This window comes from Chrysemys picta, chromosome 2, assembly GCF_011386835.1.
Source record: "Chrysemys picta bellii isolate R12L10 chromosome 2, ASM1138683v2, whole genome shotgun sequence".
Classification (NCBI taxonomy): Eukaryota; Metazoa; Chordata; order Testudines; family Emydidae; genus Chrysemys; species Chrysemys picta.
The window spans coordinates 209,251,335-209,267,145 of record NC_088792.1 but is presented as its reverse complement, the minus strand read 5'-3'; the positions used below and the strand labels follow the sequence as shown (position 1 = coordinate 209,267,145).

Here is a 15,811-nt window from a genome sequence, read left to right as displayed (position 1 = left end):
GGATGTCTGGTCTCCACTGAAGCAGGAATGGAGGCTCCAGTTTCATCTCCATCAGGTCTGAGAACCAAGGTCTCTGACCAATGGGAATGATAAGTATTAACATCTGTTTTCATTTTATTTTCTGGCCCACCTTCCCCAGCAAAGGAAGGGGTGGAAGTGTTTAAAATAGGCCCTGTGGCCATCTGTGGGATAAGGCATCTGGGGTTTGCCTCCCTTGTGAAGTATTTTGGCCTCTGTGTTCATACAGTTTGCAAACAGGTCAGTTGAAGGGAGGCCAAACTTCTGAACAATGAGATTGAAAACCTCCTAATTTAGGCACCACTTGGAACTGTTGACCCTGTGCCTGCTCAGCCAATCTGCCTTTTGCTTGAGGTGGATCACTGCAGAAAATAAGGGATTGTTTGTCCACCTCATTATTTCCACTGCTTCTGCATCTAGTGCTTGACTCATCTTCCCCATTCCCCCTTGATGTTTAAATATGCAACTACAGTCATATTGTCTGATAGAACCACATCCTGGTTCACTCTTAGGGTGGACTGGAACCTTCATAGAGCTAGATCGACCGCTTTCAGCTCTAGGAGATTTATGTTGTGAGCCTTTTCCTCCTCACTGTTTAGGTGGGCTATTTAGGTCCCCAAATGTGCTCCCCAGCCTTCCAGGCTGGCATTAGTTGTGGGAGGCAGATGGGCATACCTTTATGGACATTGTTGTGGGCTGATCACCACTGTAAGGAGTTGAACACCTGTGCTGGAACCTATAATTGATCTTTCCTGTGTTCCAGGGAGTGGTCCCACATGTTTAGTATGAAGGCTTGAAGATATTGGATGCACGATTGTGCCCATGGAGTGATCTCTATGCATGAGGAGTGAGTCCTAGAAGTTGGAGGCACAATGCTAGGATAGGCCTCCTGTGGCTCAGGAGCAAAAAAAATAAATTCCTGGATTTTCTGAAACCTTTCTAATGACTGGTAGATCTTTGCTACTTAGGTGTCTATTTTCAACTTCAAGGGGGGTTATTCTGGTGAACGGAACCATAGAACTTTTCTTGGTATTGATGATGAAGCCACATGCCTGGATAAGATTCAGCATCCAAGACATAGCCCTGTGTGCTGCAGTTATGATCAAGATGTCATCCAGGAAGGGGTACAAGTGAGTTCCCTGTGACCCGAGTCTTACTATTATCACCACCACCATCGCTGTAGAAACCTTTGGGGCTGAGAACAGGCCGAACAGCACTGTTCAGTACTGATGCTTCCTGCCGTAGGCAAACCTTGGAAATCTGCGGTGACATGGTCTGATGTGCATCTGCTAGATCTACTGAAGTCAAGACGACTTCTTGGGACAGGGATGGCACTGTAGAGGTCAGGGGCCTCTGAAGCTGAAACGTCTTTTTCTTCATTCACTTGTCAAGCCTTGTGAGGTCAAGAATGGCTCTGATACATCCCCCTGCCCCACGTACAGTGAAGAGGAGCAGAACCTTTCTTCTAAAGGAACACACTCTATTATCTCCTCTTCTGTATATGGGAGTATTTCATTCTGGAGCAGATTGTTTTATGGGATCATTGGAGCTGGGTGACTAGATGAAGAATGGATGGGTGGAGCCTACACCTTAAGGGAGGAGCCCTGGCTCACGTGTTTGTGGTAGATGAAAACCATTCGTCTAGGAAATGGGAAATCCTGCCCCTAACTTCAGTTCTGGATGGATGCCTATGTGATCTTTGTAATAAAGTGGATTTTGGGAGCTGGGGGCAGACTGAGGTCCCTCAGGACTTTCCCCCGACCTTGATTTCACTGTTTCCTTTGGGGAAATCTATTGTCTCTAATGGTTCTCTGTAAGGAAGAGGAGCAAAAGCAGCACCTCTGTCTGAAAGGTGGTCTATAGTCTCTCCTGGCAGCACTTAGTGGAGAAGGGAGAGACTTGGATTTTGCTGCACTGTCAGCCACCACCTTATCCAGCTTTTCTCCAAAAAGCAGGGAGTGGATAACCTTGGCTGAGCCTAGGACCTGCTGAAGTCAGGGTAATTCTCTGTTCTTAAAGGCTTTGAGATCTTCCAGCCAGGAAAGAGATGCTCTAACAAAGCAGGTACCTGCCAGGGATGCTCAGAGGATAGCAAAGGAGACTTCAAAGTTATTGTTGAGAGTGGCTTTCTATCCACAGGGTTCTTGGGGTAGAGCTCACCCTCTGAAGGAATAACTGTACCCCTGGGCAAAGGATGTTTCCACATTTAGTATCTCAGCAATAGAGCTCTTTGGATTCTTAAATGTTACAGAGGCTGAGGTTGTTTTTATAATATACTTGCCCTTATCAGGCATGTTCCATTCATCCCTAATCATTTCCTCGAAGGAATTAAGAGGTATTGCAGCTTTGGGAGAGGATTTTTAGCTTGAAATTTCTCAGGGGAAAGAAGAAAGCACGCAAGCAAGCAAAAAATTTGGTGTATTTTCCTCCATCCTGCTCAGATTCAGCACCAGACAGCTTACCTTCCTCAGTGGCAGAATCAGAGGACTCACAGGTTCTAAAATGTGTTGTGCTTTTTCTTTCACTTTCCCTTGATAGCCTCTTTTGATTTTTTTTTTAAACCATTTGTGTGTGCTTCAGGAGTGTAGATGCTCGGCTGCGGCTTTTTGTGCCTTGCCTTCATTGGGGCCTGGTGCCGTCTCAGAATCCTCCCCTCCTCAGTCTCATTCTCCTTGGAGGGGAGGGAATAGGACAACTTGTCAGAGCCCTCCTGGCTGGCTTAGGAGGGGGAGTGGCTGATCAGAAGCCTTGCTCCTTTTCCCAGGAAACTCAAAACACACCTTAAGACTTGGAGGGGAGGGAGAACAGGACTGGTGACCCTGCAAGCCTCCCCTCTTTGGTCTGCGAGGGTCCCCTGGAACTTATCCACCCCTACCCTCAGTCGAGTGGTCACTGGCCTGCTTATTTTTGGAGCGTCTGCTCTGCACTGAGACTCCTGGTACATCTTTCCCCCATTGGAGTTGTGATTGCTTTGGTGGGTAGGGGACCCCAGCTGCCTGGCTGACTTACAGCCCAGGGACCAAACAGAGTTAGGGATGGAAGGCTGGGTGCAGGCAGGATATAATGCACTGTCTGCATGACTAGGATGGTTGCCTCACACAGAGCACTGCCTGGATAAGGTGCAGAGGAGCCAGCAGGGAGACACTGCAGGGAGGGTTAAACCCCCGAAGGGTTAACTGACCTAGGGAAGAGGAGAAATGCTGAGGAGGGAGAACACTGCTCCCCACTATAAAGGGGGAGTAAAGGAAACTGCCACTTTCTACTGCCACAGGGGGCAGAGGGATCATGGCCAAGCCATCCAGTGCCAAAAAGCTCATCTGCTTCCATGAGAGGAGAGCAACCCAGATGTTCAGAACTGTGGGAGATGCTGGGCTGCAGGACAATGCTCCTATTTCACAGCTCTTACTTCCCTGACAAATGAGATAAGCTCCTTGCCCCTCCACAACATCTTCCAACAGCATCTAACATCTGCCTTGAACTATGTTCCCAACACCATGTCACACATTCAAATTATTACCCCTAAAGCAAATAATCCCTTAATATTTTACCCAAATCACAGTCCCATAACCAGTAAGACAACCACACTGGATCAGGCCTGTGGTCCCTCAAATCTAATATCCTGTCTCTGACAGCAACAAGCATCAGATACTTTCAGGGAGGTGTAACAAATGCTGCAGTATGCAGATGTGAAGTCTCATCCCCTTAACGGTCAGGGTTTATGTTCTGCAGGAGGTAGTTTTTTTTTTTGAAGGGATATAAAAGTATTTAGCATGTACTATAGCTGGATAGTCTTGCTCCCCAGTCCCTCTTTGAATCGGGTTACGTTCTCGGCCTCAATTGATATCCCGTGGCACAGAGTTCTGCAGTCCAGTCACACTGTGTGGAGAAAGTATTTCCTGTTGTCTGACTCCTTTCCTCCAAATGTCCATTTCCCATACCCTGTTCAGGTATTTCCTCTATCACAGAATACAAGATCAATCTTCTCCATAAAACCACCTATATCAGCAATCTACACATCAGACAGAAACAGTCCTTTAAATGGGGCTCCTGATCATACCATGAGGACAAAACTCCTTAGAGGTTTAAAATAATGGATGGGTGGGTGGGAGCACAGAATGACTGGCTCTGCAGGCGAGAACTACCTAGTAGAACTTTCCACTACCTTGCTCCACCCACAATGAAACAGTCTATGTCCCAGTCCAAGAGTACTGCTGGGCTGGGGAAGGAAGGATGGAGTTTTCTTTTTAAAAAAGTCTCTCTTCCCCGCCCCCACGCCCAATCTGGTGCCAGTGACATCAGGTTTAGGGCCACAGTAGCTTGACACCTTCCCAGCTTTTTAAAGATCTCTTTCCTCCTTATGGTTGCTAGTCCTGCTTCAAGGGTCCTAATGGCCAGGCCAGGCTATATGGCTGAACTGTTAGTTTTCAGCAGTGGAATGAATTAATCTAATACCACTTACAGAAACATTTAAAGTGTTTCTGTAGTAGGCTGCGCAGTCATTGGCAAGCATCTGTAGAAGTTTAGAGAATAGAGACTTTTGCAAAAATAAAAATCCAATGATGCCTAAAGCTTTGAGTATTCAACGATTGATGCACTTCAATTAATAAAGCAAACTCTACATGGAGAAACTTCCTGATGTTACTGTAGTACTTGGCTAGCACCTACTTTACAACACCATCAAAAGCTCCTGAAATATATATATTTTTTAAATAAACTATACACAGAAAGGTTGCAGCCAGCCCTAAATTTGAAGAAGGAAGCTTAAACTAGCACTCAGCAACACTCTACAACAGACCAGGATAGACTAATACCGCATCCACGTTACATTATAAGTAAATTTTAGGTAGTCAGGTGACCCAACAACCCTATTCCTAAAAATAATTAAAAAAAAAAAACAAAAAAACACACTTGGGATTTTTTACTGGATTAGAGTCAATATCTCAAATATATGACTAATCCAAACAGCATTGGAAAAGAACAGGACACGTCTCCTCAGGACACTGTTAAACCAACTTCCCTCAGCAGGGACAATACTACCCACTGTATTATTAGCAACACTGCCCCCTCCACCCCCCCCGAACTTGACTTGAGTCAACATTGACAGTCAAGTTTTCAGGAAGGGAAGCCAGAGGCCTACGTACAATTCCACCCCAACATTTGCATGTGCAACCAAATAACTAATTAGGAGTCATATCATCTTACCCATATTTAACCTGAGTTACATGTAAGCAAGTACAAAGATAGTGCACTTTACACTATGGCTCTATAAACAGCAAGCCATTAAATTATTACAGTGTGTGTCACAGAAAACTCCACTGAACCTTGGCTCTCCCCTTTTACATTTTCATAATTTAAGGATGATGCCTGGGTTGCTATTTCTAGATCACTGTTACTAATCCTTCTCGGGAACTCTAGAAAACTAAATGTTATAGAAAGGTTTTATTTGTTTACTAAACATAAAGCTGCCCTATCAAAATGTTAGATCTGTTACCTAGCAACAATAATCCATTGTTTTAATAAAAAAGTTGCAATCTGAAATAAATTAACTACTGTTTTCAGTGTCATTAGTTAGGCTTTCTGCAAGGTCACTTAATCCAGCTTTGTTCATTGCAGTAATCAGATTCCCAGGTGTTGCATGTATCCCCTCTTGATCCTGCCAGGCAACCAGCAGCTGTTTAGCTCTCATCTTCACATCCTCACTATCGGACTCAATCTGTCTTATATCAGAGTCCTTCATTTCCAAGTAGGGGGCCAGAGTCTTCCACTGTTCTCCAAGCTTGTTAGCAAATGATTCAATTTGCCCCCCGGTCACGGGTTTGTCTCGTTGTACATCTGGACCTGAACAAACACACAGGAAGAGTAAGGTTATATCCTCAGGATGATGCAGCACTCCACATTCCTTGTGATCTGCTAAGTTTTAAACCTATTACAACAGAACCTCAGAGTTATGGCTTTCAGCCACACGGGGGTTGGAGATGCAGCTGCAGGGGGGACAGGGCTTGGGCCAGTGTGTGTGTGTGTGTGTGTGTGGGGGGGGGGGGGGGGGGGGGGGGGAGGGGAGGCGGGGAGAGGCAAGGGCTTCTGATCCTCAGGGTGCCAGAGCCCCGCAGGGGGCTCAGGCCTCTACCCCGTGGGAGGACTGGGGCTCAGTGCTTTAGATTCGGGGGAAGTGCTCGGGTTCCGCCTCACGGAGGGTGCTGGGGATGCTTTTGGCTTCAGCAGGTGGGGGCCTCAGTTACAGGGGAAGCACTGAAACCAGTGGTCCCCTCGTAGCTAAAGCCCCAAGCCTTGGCGCTGGGAACAGAGCCATGGGGCTGAAGCCCCGAGCCCCAGCACCACCCCACCACCCCTTCCCAGTCTGAAGCCCTGAGTCCCAGTGCTCCCAAGGGTCAAAAGCCTCGAGCCCCCCCACCGCGGCCGCAGCCCCAACCCCCTGTGGCTAAAGCCCTGAGGCGGGTACCGAATTTTTTTTTTTTTTTTTTTTTTTAAAAAGGCAAAGTCTGAGCTGCTGCCTGATTGGGGTCCAGTTGACCAGTAAGTCCGTAACTCCGGAGTTCATACTTTTGAGGGTCTACTGTATTTATAAACAGACTCTGGCTGTTTTACCCATTTCAGCTAAGCATCTTATTTGGTATTTATGCTCTGACACAGTCCTTTAAACCCTACCTGTCAGCTGTTAATTTTAGACTCAGGCATTGATTGGATTATACAAGAGAAACTCCCCCCACAGGTGTATTATTGAAAGACTGTCCACTATGTGGGTTTCTAAAGTCCAATCTGGTACAGCTACTATATTTTTAGGTTCATCAGAAGCAACTGTTTCCATTGCTGAGTGTAAGAAGTCTATTCTGTTCTTTCAAGCTACTGCAATTTTCAATACCTAGGTCAATAGGAGCCTTAAAATCTAAAATTGTAACTGGAATTTCACTACATGTGGAAAGGTTTAGGTTAGTTAAATCAAGCAGAGCTAGCCCAGTTTAACTTGTTTGAATTTGTGAAAAAACAAAGTTTGCTTCCCTCTAATTGTACAACTAAAAGCACAGACAGGGAATGAAAACTCTGGTCTTCTTGCTTACAGTGCAGCCTGCACTGGATTATACAGAAGTTTGTTTTTTAAATTGTATAAATTATCTTTTTTCTTACTTAAACGTTTGGCATCAAGATAAAAACACTGACCTTTGTGTCTTGCCGAGAAGACACATGCTGTGGTAATTATACAAGTGAGTTTACCAACTTGTAGCATATTACTGCTTGTCATCTATGTGCTCTGCTGACTAGATTTATAACATTTCCAAAAGCCATAGCAATGGATGAAGTTACCTATACAAGGAGTTGGATACGGTTCTGCATCAATGTGTCTCTCCTCACCCAGCTTCGAGAGCCAATTGGCATGTTCTGAATGTTTCTAACTCTCTCCACTGCTTATCAGTCCCACTCATTTATAGGACATTTCACAAAAAACTAAAACCATTACATCAAGGGTTAGGAATTGACGTCCATGAACAGCATGGGACAAAAGCAAACAGAACATTTCCATTATTGCTCAGAGGCAGAGCATGCATATACTGCATCAGACCACAGCCATCTCGTCTTTACTTTAAAAGGAGATGGAAAGTCAACAAAATGGAACTGTGAAGGCTGTTCCAGGTATTGTTAAATTGAAGAGGTGGAGAAGGCTCTTGCACCCAGAGTAACAAGATTGTCCTCTCTTCCCTTCTACAAGTGCTAGATGAAAAAAGGCAGTGGAGTATTTACATAGTAAACACACACTAACCAAGAGGAACATTGGGAGAGATTGCTAATTATGTGTTCACAGTTCAAGTTGCACCCAACTCTGAGGAGTGGAATACTTTCAGTGATGCAGGGGTCGGGGATATCCAAGTAACTGCTAGCTTTGTGGGACCTGATATGGTGCTGTTTGTCACTTTCAATATGAGCATTGGTGCCAAATGTTGACAGGTCAGAAGCAGAAGGTGAAACAGGACAGATGACCTTGGGGAGAAGGCATGATTTAAAAAAAAAAAACAAAACAAAAAAACAAAAAAAAAACACCACACACCTTCTAAATATGGAAGAAGAGTGAAACTAAAAAAACAAACAAAAAACAAGTAAATCTTACTTTCATTGTTTTCCTTTAATAAAGCATCATTATCTTCCTCATCTTCATCCTCTCCTGTTTTTATTTCTTCAGAAGGAGGCTATAATGAGAGAATTAAATATCACTTGATGGCTTTTGTATATATAAATATCACGTTTATAGCTGCGTGATGGTCCCTGACATACCTGCAAGAATAGACAATTTGACAAGACATTTGTGTACAAAAAACCCCACATTATCTTTCTGTACCCAAAACCCTAAAAGCAGCAGCAGCAGCAACAACAAAATACTACTGACCTGGTCACAGGAGAATCTCCTGCTCTTTTCAAGAAAACAGAAGCTTGCCTGGAACTTGCTCACTGTAGGAGAAACTAATCATTCCACTATGATCTGTGATACTACGGGATATTCAGTGCTGCTTATTTTTTCCAAACCCTGTTTCTCCCCGTCCCCTCTCTGCTCATTTTCCCATTCATTAGTCAATGGTGGCATCCAATGGAAAAAATATTGAGCTTATGGCCTTTTTTGATGGATAAAAAGCCTGAGAGGATTCTTCAGGTTAGGAATGAGAAACCTCCCAAACACAAGTATGGATCCTCCAAGATGGATGACAAACACCACAATCAGAAGAGAAAGACAGACAATCCTGATATTTCTAAGGGATAAAAAAGCAGATTTAAAAAACAAAAAATCCCACCTAACCTTTCAGGCCTTCTTCATACATCAATGAAAATAAAAAGGGCACAAACCCAACATTTCTCTTGTTCCTTTTAAGGTCACCTTTAACAACACGCTTAAGACAAACTGACCCTACAACACATGAAAGCTGAATGTTTCTGCAAATATTTTAAGAGAGTGACACAATTAGTTGCTCTAACAAGCCAAAATTTTAAGCACATGATAGCAAATCAAATCTGTTCCAAAGTCTAGCATCAGCAGGGTCTTAATGTATGATACCAGTTTTATTTGCAGTTTTTATTTTAGCACACAACCATACGCATGAATATAAATTATTTTGCCATGAACCAAACATATATATGATCATAATTTACAATTCTGCAGAATAAGAGACTATCAGTAGGTCAGTTAGCATAATTTGATTTAAGTATCAGGAAATATTACTTACAGGCAACTCCTTGGCTAATTTGATTACCATGTTTTCTAAGTATTCTGGTAAACTCTTAAATTGTTGGTTGGTTGGCTGGAAGAAGTGGGGACTTCTGCGTGCTAGTAATCTTAATGCTCTCCAGCCATAATTAGAATTGTTCACAGCCCTATAAAAGACAAGTAGTGTTAGTTACATGTTCATCATCTATACATAGGGTTTGGAAGGCAAAGAAAGAAAAATGCCGCTAGAGAACTTATTACCATTTGATTTAAGGAGATTTACTTTGTATATTTTGATATGCATGTTGACAATTTGTGTTTTAATGATTGCAAATCTTTAACTTTTTGAAGCCCAACATCTATTGTCATTATGTAATTGTCTAATCCCCCAACTGTCTGGCCCCCCTCAATTTCCCACAATTGTGAAAGTTTAAATAAGCATTTAAAAAAAAATTAAAACCCATAATTTTGCAAGTTTGAAAATGTAAATTGACAAAATTTTACAAATGCTTTAAAAACAAACATTGATATTTCTGTCGCAACTATAAAAAAAATGAATTCTACCAAGTCTATCTGTTCAAGACAGGGAAAAAAAAGGGTCACACATTTCTCAACTAATGTCATGCTGTCCAAGCTTACTAGCCTTCAGGACAGAAGTTCAGACCTGTGGAGACATCAATAGTCCAGAGAACAGATTCTTTATTTCAATGACGCAAGCAAACATTAAAAAGAGGGACACAAATTAAGAATAAAATAAAATTTACTCACTTATACTCATTTTCAACCATGTTTTCAGGATCTGCCTGCTCAATAGCCTCTTCGAAGAACTCCTCCAGTGTCGGCATATATTCCCTATGAAATACATCAGAGTTTGATACTCTTCACATTTTCATTCTGACTAATTTCTGTTTATCCCTCCACTTAATTCACGCACGCTTCAGTCTTCCTTATGAGGCAGCAATAGATGTTCTGATTTGGACACTGCACTGAAGTGACAGATCTCAAGTTTATCTATTCATTGCTAATGTTGCTAAGACATGAACTACTGCTCCATCACTAAAATGCAACAGAGGTGTAACGTGATCTATCAGTTCAGCACCATACAAGACAATAATGACAGAATCCCTGCCCTGAAGAGCTTACAGTCTAGGCCCTGATTCAGCAACGCACTGACTTCAAATAGGAAGTAAGCACATGCTTCAATGCATTACTATACAGGGTTGGGAATACTCATGTGGTTAAGTGTTCTGCTGAACCAAACTCTAAATTAACATATGACATAAGGAGATATAGTACATACTGGGTGGGAGGGCAAGAGATACAGTAATAAGATTACATGGTCACTCTGATTACTAATATGCATGAGTCTTCAAGATTTTGTAAAAATACTGATTATTATTTAAATTACGAGTATTATGAGGGGCAGATTAGGATGCACAGATTGCATGGGAGAAGTAGGTTTTAAAGAGAGGTTTGAAGAAGAGAGAGTGGAGGCATGGCTGATCATCTCAGGAAGGGCCAGGCAGATGTAGGAGTCAACAAAGGTTGTTAGTTTTGTGCAACCTGGGTGAAACTGAGTAAGGAAAGCACAGGTCCTTACTACCTCATCTGCTAATCACAGAACACCACAGTGTTTGATACGGGCTGCATATTTCCCTTCCGTTCAGTTTATTTCTGGCCACTGATTTTAGAGGAAAAGTGGATCACACTCCTGACTGAACATTTCAGTAAGTGTGGTTTTGCTCGTTTTCCCTCCACTTGCAGTGTGGCACATGAGATGATTTCTTTATAATTTAAATGTACAGTAATTAACATACTCCTGAACACTTAGGGGATTGCAAAGTTACTTGGCTTTATTTGTAAGTCAGTATTTGTAGTTCTCATACACCCTTTGGTTAGCTGCTCTGTTCCTGTTCTTGCAATAGGCAGCAGCTGCTTCTACTGGATATTCAAATCTGCACTTAATACTCCTGACAGAGTATGACGCACATTCTTCTGTGCCCCCCCGTGCAGAACTTCCTCCCCCCAAAACATCTGCTGGGGGACATGCCTCGGGGGGAGGGATAGCTCGGTGGTTTGAGCATTGGCCTGCTAAACCCAGGGTTGAGAGTTCAATCCTTGAGGGGGTCACTTAGGGATCTGGGGCAAAATCAGTCCTTGGTTCTGCTAGTGAAGGCAGGGGGCTGGACTCTATGACCTTGCAAGGTCCCTTCCAGTTCTAGGAGATGAGATATCTCCATTAATTTATTATTGTATTTATTTTTATTATTTAGCAGCACATCTGTTCCAGCGTGCTTGCAGCAGCCTCAGAGATGGGGGCTGGCCGTGCATGCCTGTATGGTTGATAACTGTTGGAGGGAGGGGGGTGGGGGGAGAGAGAGAAGGAGAACAGGGCTGGGCATATGTGCATGCCAACGAGAGAGAGAAAAAAAAAAAAAAAAAAAAAAAAAAAGACTGTCCCTCTCTCTTGGGACTGCAGCTCCCTGGCGTGGAAGGGTAGGGTTTTTTATTATACAAGAGGCAGGCTAGAGGCAGAAACGTAGCAGCCTGACTGTGTAGTAACATTGTTAATGTTCCAATTGTTAGTTAACTGTTCCCATTTTCAATCAATTCCCCCAGGAGCATAAAACCTGTGAAAGTTGTAAGGCCCCTACATTGCTAGAGTGACGTAAATGAGCCTTATTATACATGACAGTAAGGGAATCCTCAGTTAGGAAGATCTATGTGTTCTCACTTTTTTCCTGTGAGAGTGTCACAATGGGGTTAGATTACATCTCAGGATTTATTTATTTATTTATTGGTAAGTAAAACACTTTGAGGGCAAATAAAACATTTACTAAGCAGTCAATAAAATGTCAGGATAATCAGAACCAAGCACTTCCCAAAGTACCCTGCCAGGCCCAGGACAATGATTAGTAAAACTGTAGGACTTTCATGTGTGAAAGTCTGAGCAATTTAGAATGACATTCTATTTTTGGGAGGGGGGGAGGGAGGAATTGGAACTGTTTGGTGTTCTATAATGTAATTTAAATGAAAATCCAGGATAACTGGAATGCAAGGTATTAATTACCAAGTGTTTGTAACTTAACTTCCATATGTTTAGGAAACACTGAATAGTTATTGACTTTTTTCTGTATTGTAGTTTGAATAAATTACCAAAATAATTGAAACTGGTGTGATTATACTGCATTATTTTGACAAATAAAATACGCAAAATTTTGCAAAATTATGATTTTTTTGGCACAGAATTTTGAATCTGTTGGCGCAGAATCCCCCCAGGAGTAACTTAAGTATCTGATGCATTTAAGAATATGCACAACCATCAAGTTAGTCTCTGAAACAGGAACTAAACTATGTTCTTTACAACTATAGGGTATTGGGATATGTGCATTATCTTGCATCACAAATACAGCAGAAGAGAGATTCATCAGGCATCAAGTCCTCATCTACATGCACCTGATCCAAGGTCCATTCAAGAGAGATATCACGTTTGCCTGAAGATGTGGATATCATGGAGCAACAAGGAAGCAGGGAGGACACACTGTAGTACTGGGTCATGAAGACATCTAGATAAACTGACTTTGATTTTGTTTCAAAAAGTGGGTTTTGGCCCAACTGAGATTGGGCCCCATTGTGCCAGGCACTGTACAAACAAACGAAGTCAAAGCTAGTCTCCACCCAACAGAGTTTACCAATATAGACAGAATACTGGTGTGAGAAAAGAAATATTATTCCATTGTACAGATGGGCATCTAAGGCACAGAGATGAAGTGACATGCCCAGAGTCTCAATCCAGTGCCTTAACCATTCAATCATCCTTCTCAACCACTCCCATCATGATAAAATAAATGCTAAATGGCTTATTGTTTCAGGTTTGGGGGGGGAGGAGGGGGGAAGGTCAATGTGCTGATGCACGTGGAGTAAGAGGCTGGGTTTTTTAAGCACCCCTTATCTGCAGCACTTTTCTGGTACACAGGCTAATCCACTTCAGCCTCCCCAGCCAAGCTATCGGGGCTCCACCCTGGCAGAGATTCTGAGGCTCCCTCCAGCACATGTTAGAAGCCTCACAGCTGAAGAAAGCACCTCTTGTGCAGAACTACTACAATCTGTGAAAGCAGAGACTCCGCAAAGTTCCAGTGGAGCAGCACAAGCATCTTTCCCTGTGTTTGTTTTGGCCCCCTCAGCCACTGTCTACCACTCTACTGCCCTATCCAATCTCCATGCTCCCTGGCCAACCATTGATGCTGCACAAAAATAGATTAATGTAGCAATGTTAGCAAAGACAATTATGTGGTCAAGTGCAGAGCCTTATAATTGCACACTATGCAGGGCCTTGACAGTGGCACAATTGTAAGGAGTAACTGAAGAGTGCATTTTACAGTCATTACCGTAGCACAGCGGTAGTGTTAAATCACAGAGAAATCACTGGCAACAGATCTATTCCTAGCACCAGAAATAGTAGCCAGCTTCACCTCAAGTAATGCTACAAATATACATGCTAGCAAATCCCCACCATCTCATTTTATTTCCCTCAAGCATTACACTTCTAATACAGCTTAAACATTTCAAACCAGATTCTGCAACCCTTGCCTGCTATGAGTGGCAACCACTGTTCCCAGAATTACTAAGAGCAATGGGATTACTTACATGAGCATGCACTATTCAATGAGAGTGAGGGCTGCAGACTGTGACCTTTAGTCAGAATTTTACTTTAAAAAAAGGTGAACAGAATTGTTGACGGTATAAATAATTTTATTAAACTATTAGACAGTTTCTTTGATTATTTTAAATCTTGTATAGTCACAGTGCAGGAAGTTTACTTCATTACCTACAAGCTCTTTTCCTACTTACCTAGTCTCAGATTTACAAGCTTCCATGTTGTCCGGACATAAATTCCAAAGCCGAGTTAGCTCCTCACTGCAAAGAGGAATACAAAATTGTGTGTTAAAACTGCACATTAATCATTCACTAAAAGAAAAGGTACAAGAAATATTCCTACCATATTGCTCATCTAAAAGACCCTTATAACAAATCCTGTCAGTTATGAGATGTACATAGAATTGATATGTTCTGGGTTAATAATGTCAATGACTGATGGACTTTGTGGTCTTCGCTGGCCATTAGGATAGTTACATTCCTAACATATGTGCAACGTGCTGCCCGGGGGATTTGGGATCAGAAAGAGAATAAAGATTTTTACTTAGAAAAGGTTGGCCCTGTTGTGTTTGTGATGGAGCAAAGTAACACTTTGTAGCTCAGAGAGGACTTTCTGACAATCAACCAACAGGAGGGGTTTGGAGTTCAACAGAAGATTGAACCTTGCCTCTCCCAGCTTGGAGGTTAGGTGAACAGCTACAATGGAAAGGAGAAGAAAAAAGAATTTCTTGTTCCTCCACCCAAGAACAGTTAAATGTAATCAGTACATCATATGGTTGCGATGTTCTGCTTGTTGCCTTTATTTATTATGTGACATCACAATGTTTGGGGATGCACTGACAAAGAGCCAGTGCCCCAAAATGTTTATAATTTAATTCAGTCATGGAAAAAACAACATAGACAACGCACTGGTACATAACAGATACACAGGGGGGGGGGAGGGGAAGGATTCTTGAAGTGTTGCAAAGATCAGTGTGCATAGGCTTTTCTACAAAAGCATATCTTAAGAAAAGATGTAAGGCAGAAGAGGGAAAGGTGATTAAACAAGTAGCCTAGAAAAAGGGTCAAAGATATGGGAGAGAGAGAGAGAAAAAAATGGTGAACATGAGCAGCTTCAAAGGGGGGGGGGTGTGATTGAAAGGAGGCATGAAATAAGGAATTAGAAGACAATGCCGTACTCTGAAGAGATATTTCAGTAGTTCAGCTCATTCTCAAAATTTCATACTTTTCTTATCACCACCAAGTCATCAATACAAACAATGAACCAGAGCAGAGAAAAATTAACGTACTTCCCCATGAGAATTTTTTTGTTTGGTCCTTTCCCTAGGAAATCCTCTGGAGCTGGCCTCTTTCTCACAAGTCTTGTTGGCTTGGAATCTGATGGTCTAAGTAAAAAATAAGAAACAACACTTTTTTCAATGTCAAAATTACAGTATTTGGAGATCCAAAATGAGGACAATAGCTTCTAACTGAATCTCAATGCAAACTTTCCACAGGAAAGATTAGCAATTAGGATTTTTCGGGACCTGTCAGATACTATATTACACCTCAAATTCATGAGATAACTGCCATCTCAGAATTTGCCAAAAAGAAATAATTCCCATTTATTCCAGCAGTCCATATTATGTGTGATCTACCCTACTGTATGTGTCATCTGCATACAATCTCTAGGGGATGCAGGTTCCCTCTCCACAGTGCCCCTGAAGCCATGGAAGAAAGGAATGGAACTCCCAGACCATTGAGACAGCCAGGGTGAGATTTACTCAAACTCAAAAACTCTGGCAGGGATCTGGAGAAGTAGGTAGGACATTCAGGAGTTATAAAGTTTGACTTGTTATAATTATTTGTAGCTTTGTGGTTTGTTAGAAATTCCTCCCTTCCCTCACCTCTTCTACCATCTCTGCAAATGGGTGGAATCAAAGAGAAGGCTCT

General features: G+C 42.4%; 1 protein-coding gene across 1 annotated transcript in view; it reads right to left on the bottom strand.

The window, feature by feature from the left end:
• Positions 1-5,211: 5,211 nt before the first annotated feature.
• The window catches only part of THOC1 (THO complex subunit 1), a 33,759-nt gene continuing 23,159 nt past the window's right edge, over positions 5,212-15,811 (bottom strand). The window contains exons 16-21 of the mRNA XM_008178654.4: positions 15,169-15,264; positions 14,075-14,140; positions 9,992-10,075; positions 9,243-9,390; positions 8,138-8,216; positions 5,212-5,856 (exon numbers count right to left, since the gene is read on the bottom strand). Coding sequence (XP_008176876.1) covers positions 5,561-5,856; positions 8,138-8,216; positions 9,243-9,390; positions 9,992-10,075; positions 14,075-14,140; positions 15,169-15,264 — 769 coding nt within the window. The 3' untranslated portion in view covers positions 5,212-5,560. The remainder of the gene's footprint in view (positions 5,857-8,137; positions 8,217-9,242; positions 9,391-9,991; positions 10,076-14,074; positions 14,141-15,168; positions 15,265-15,811) is intronic.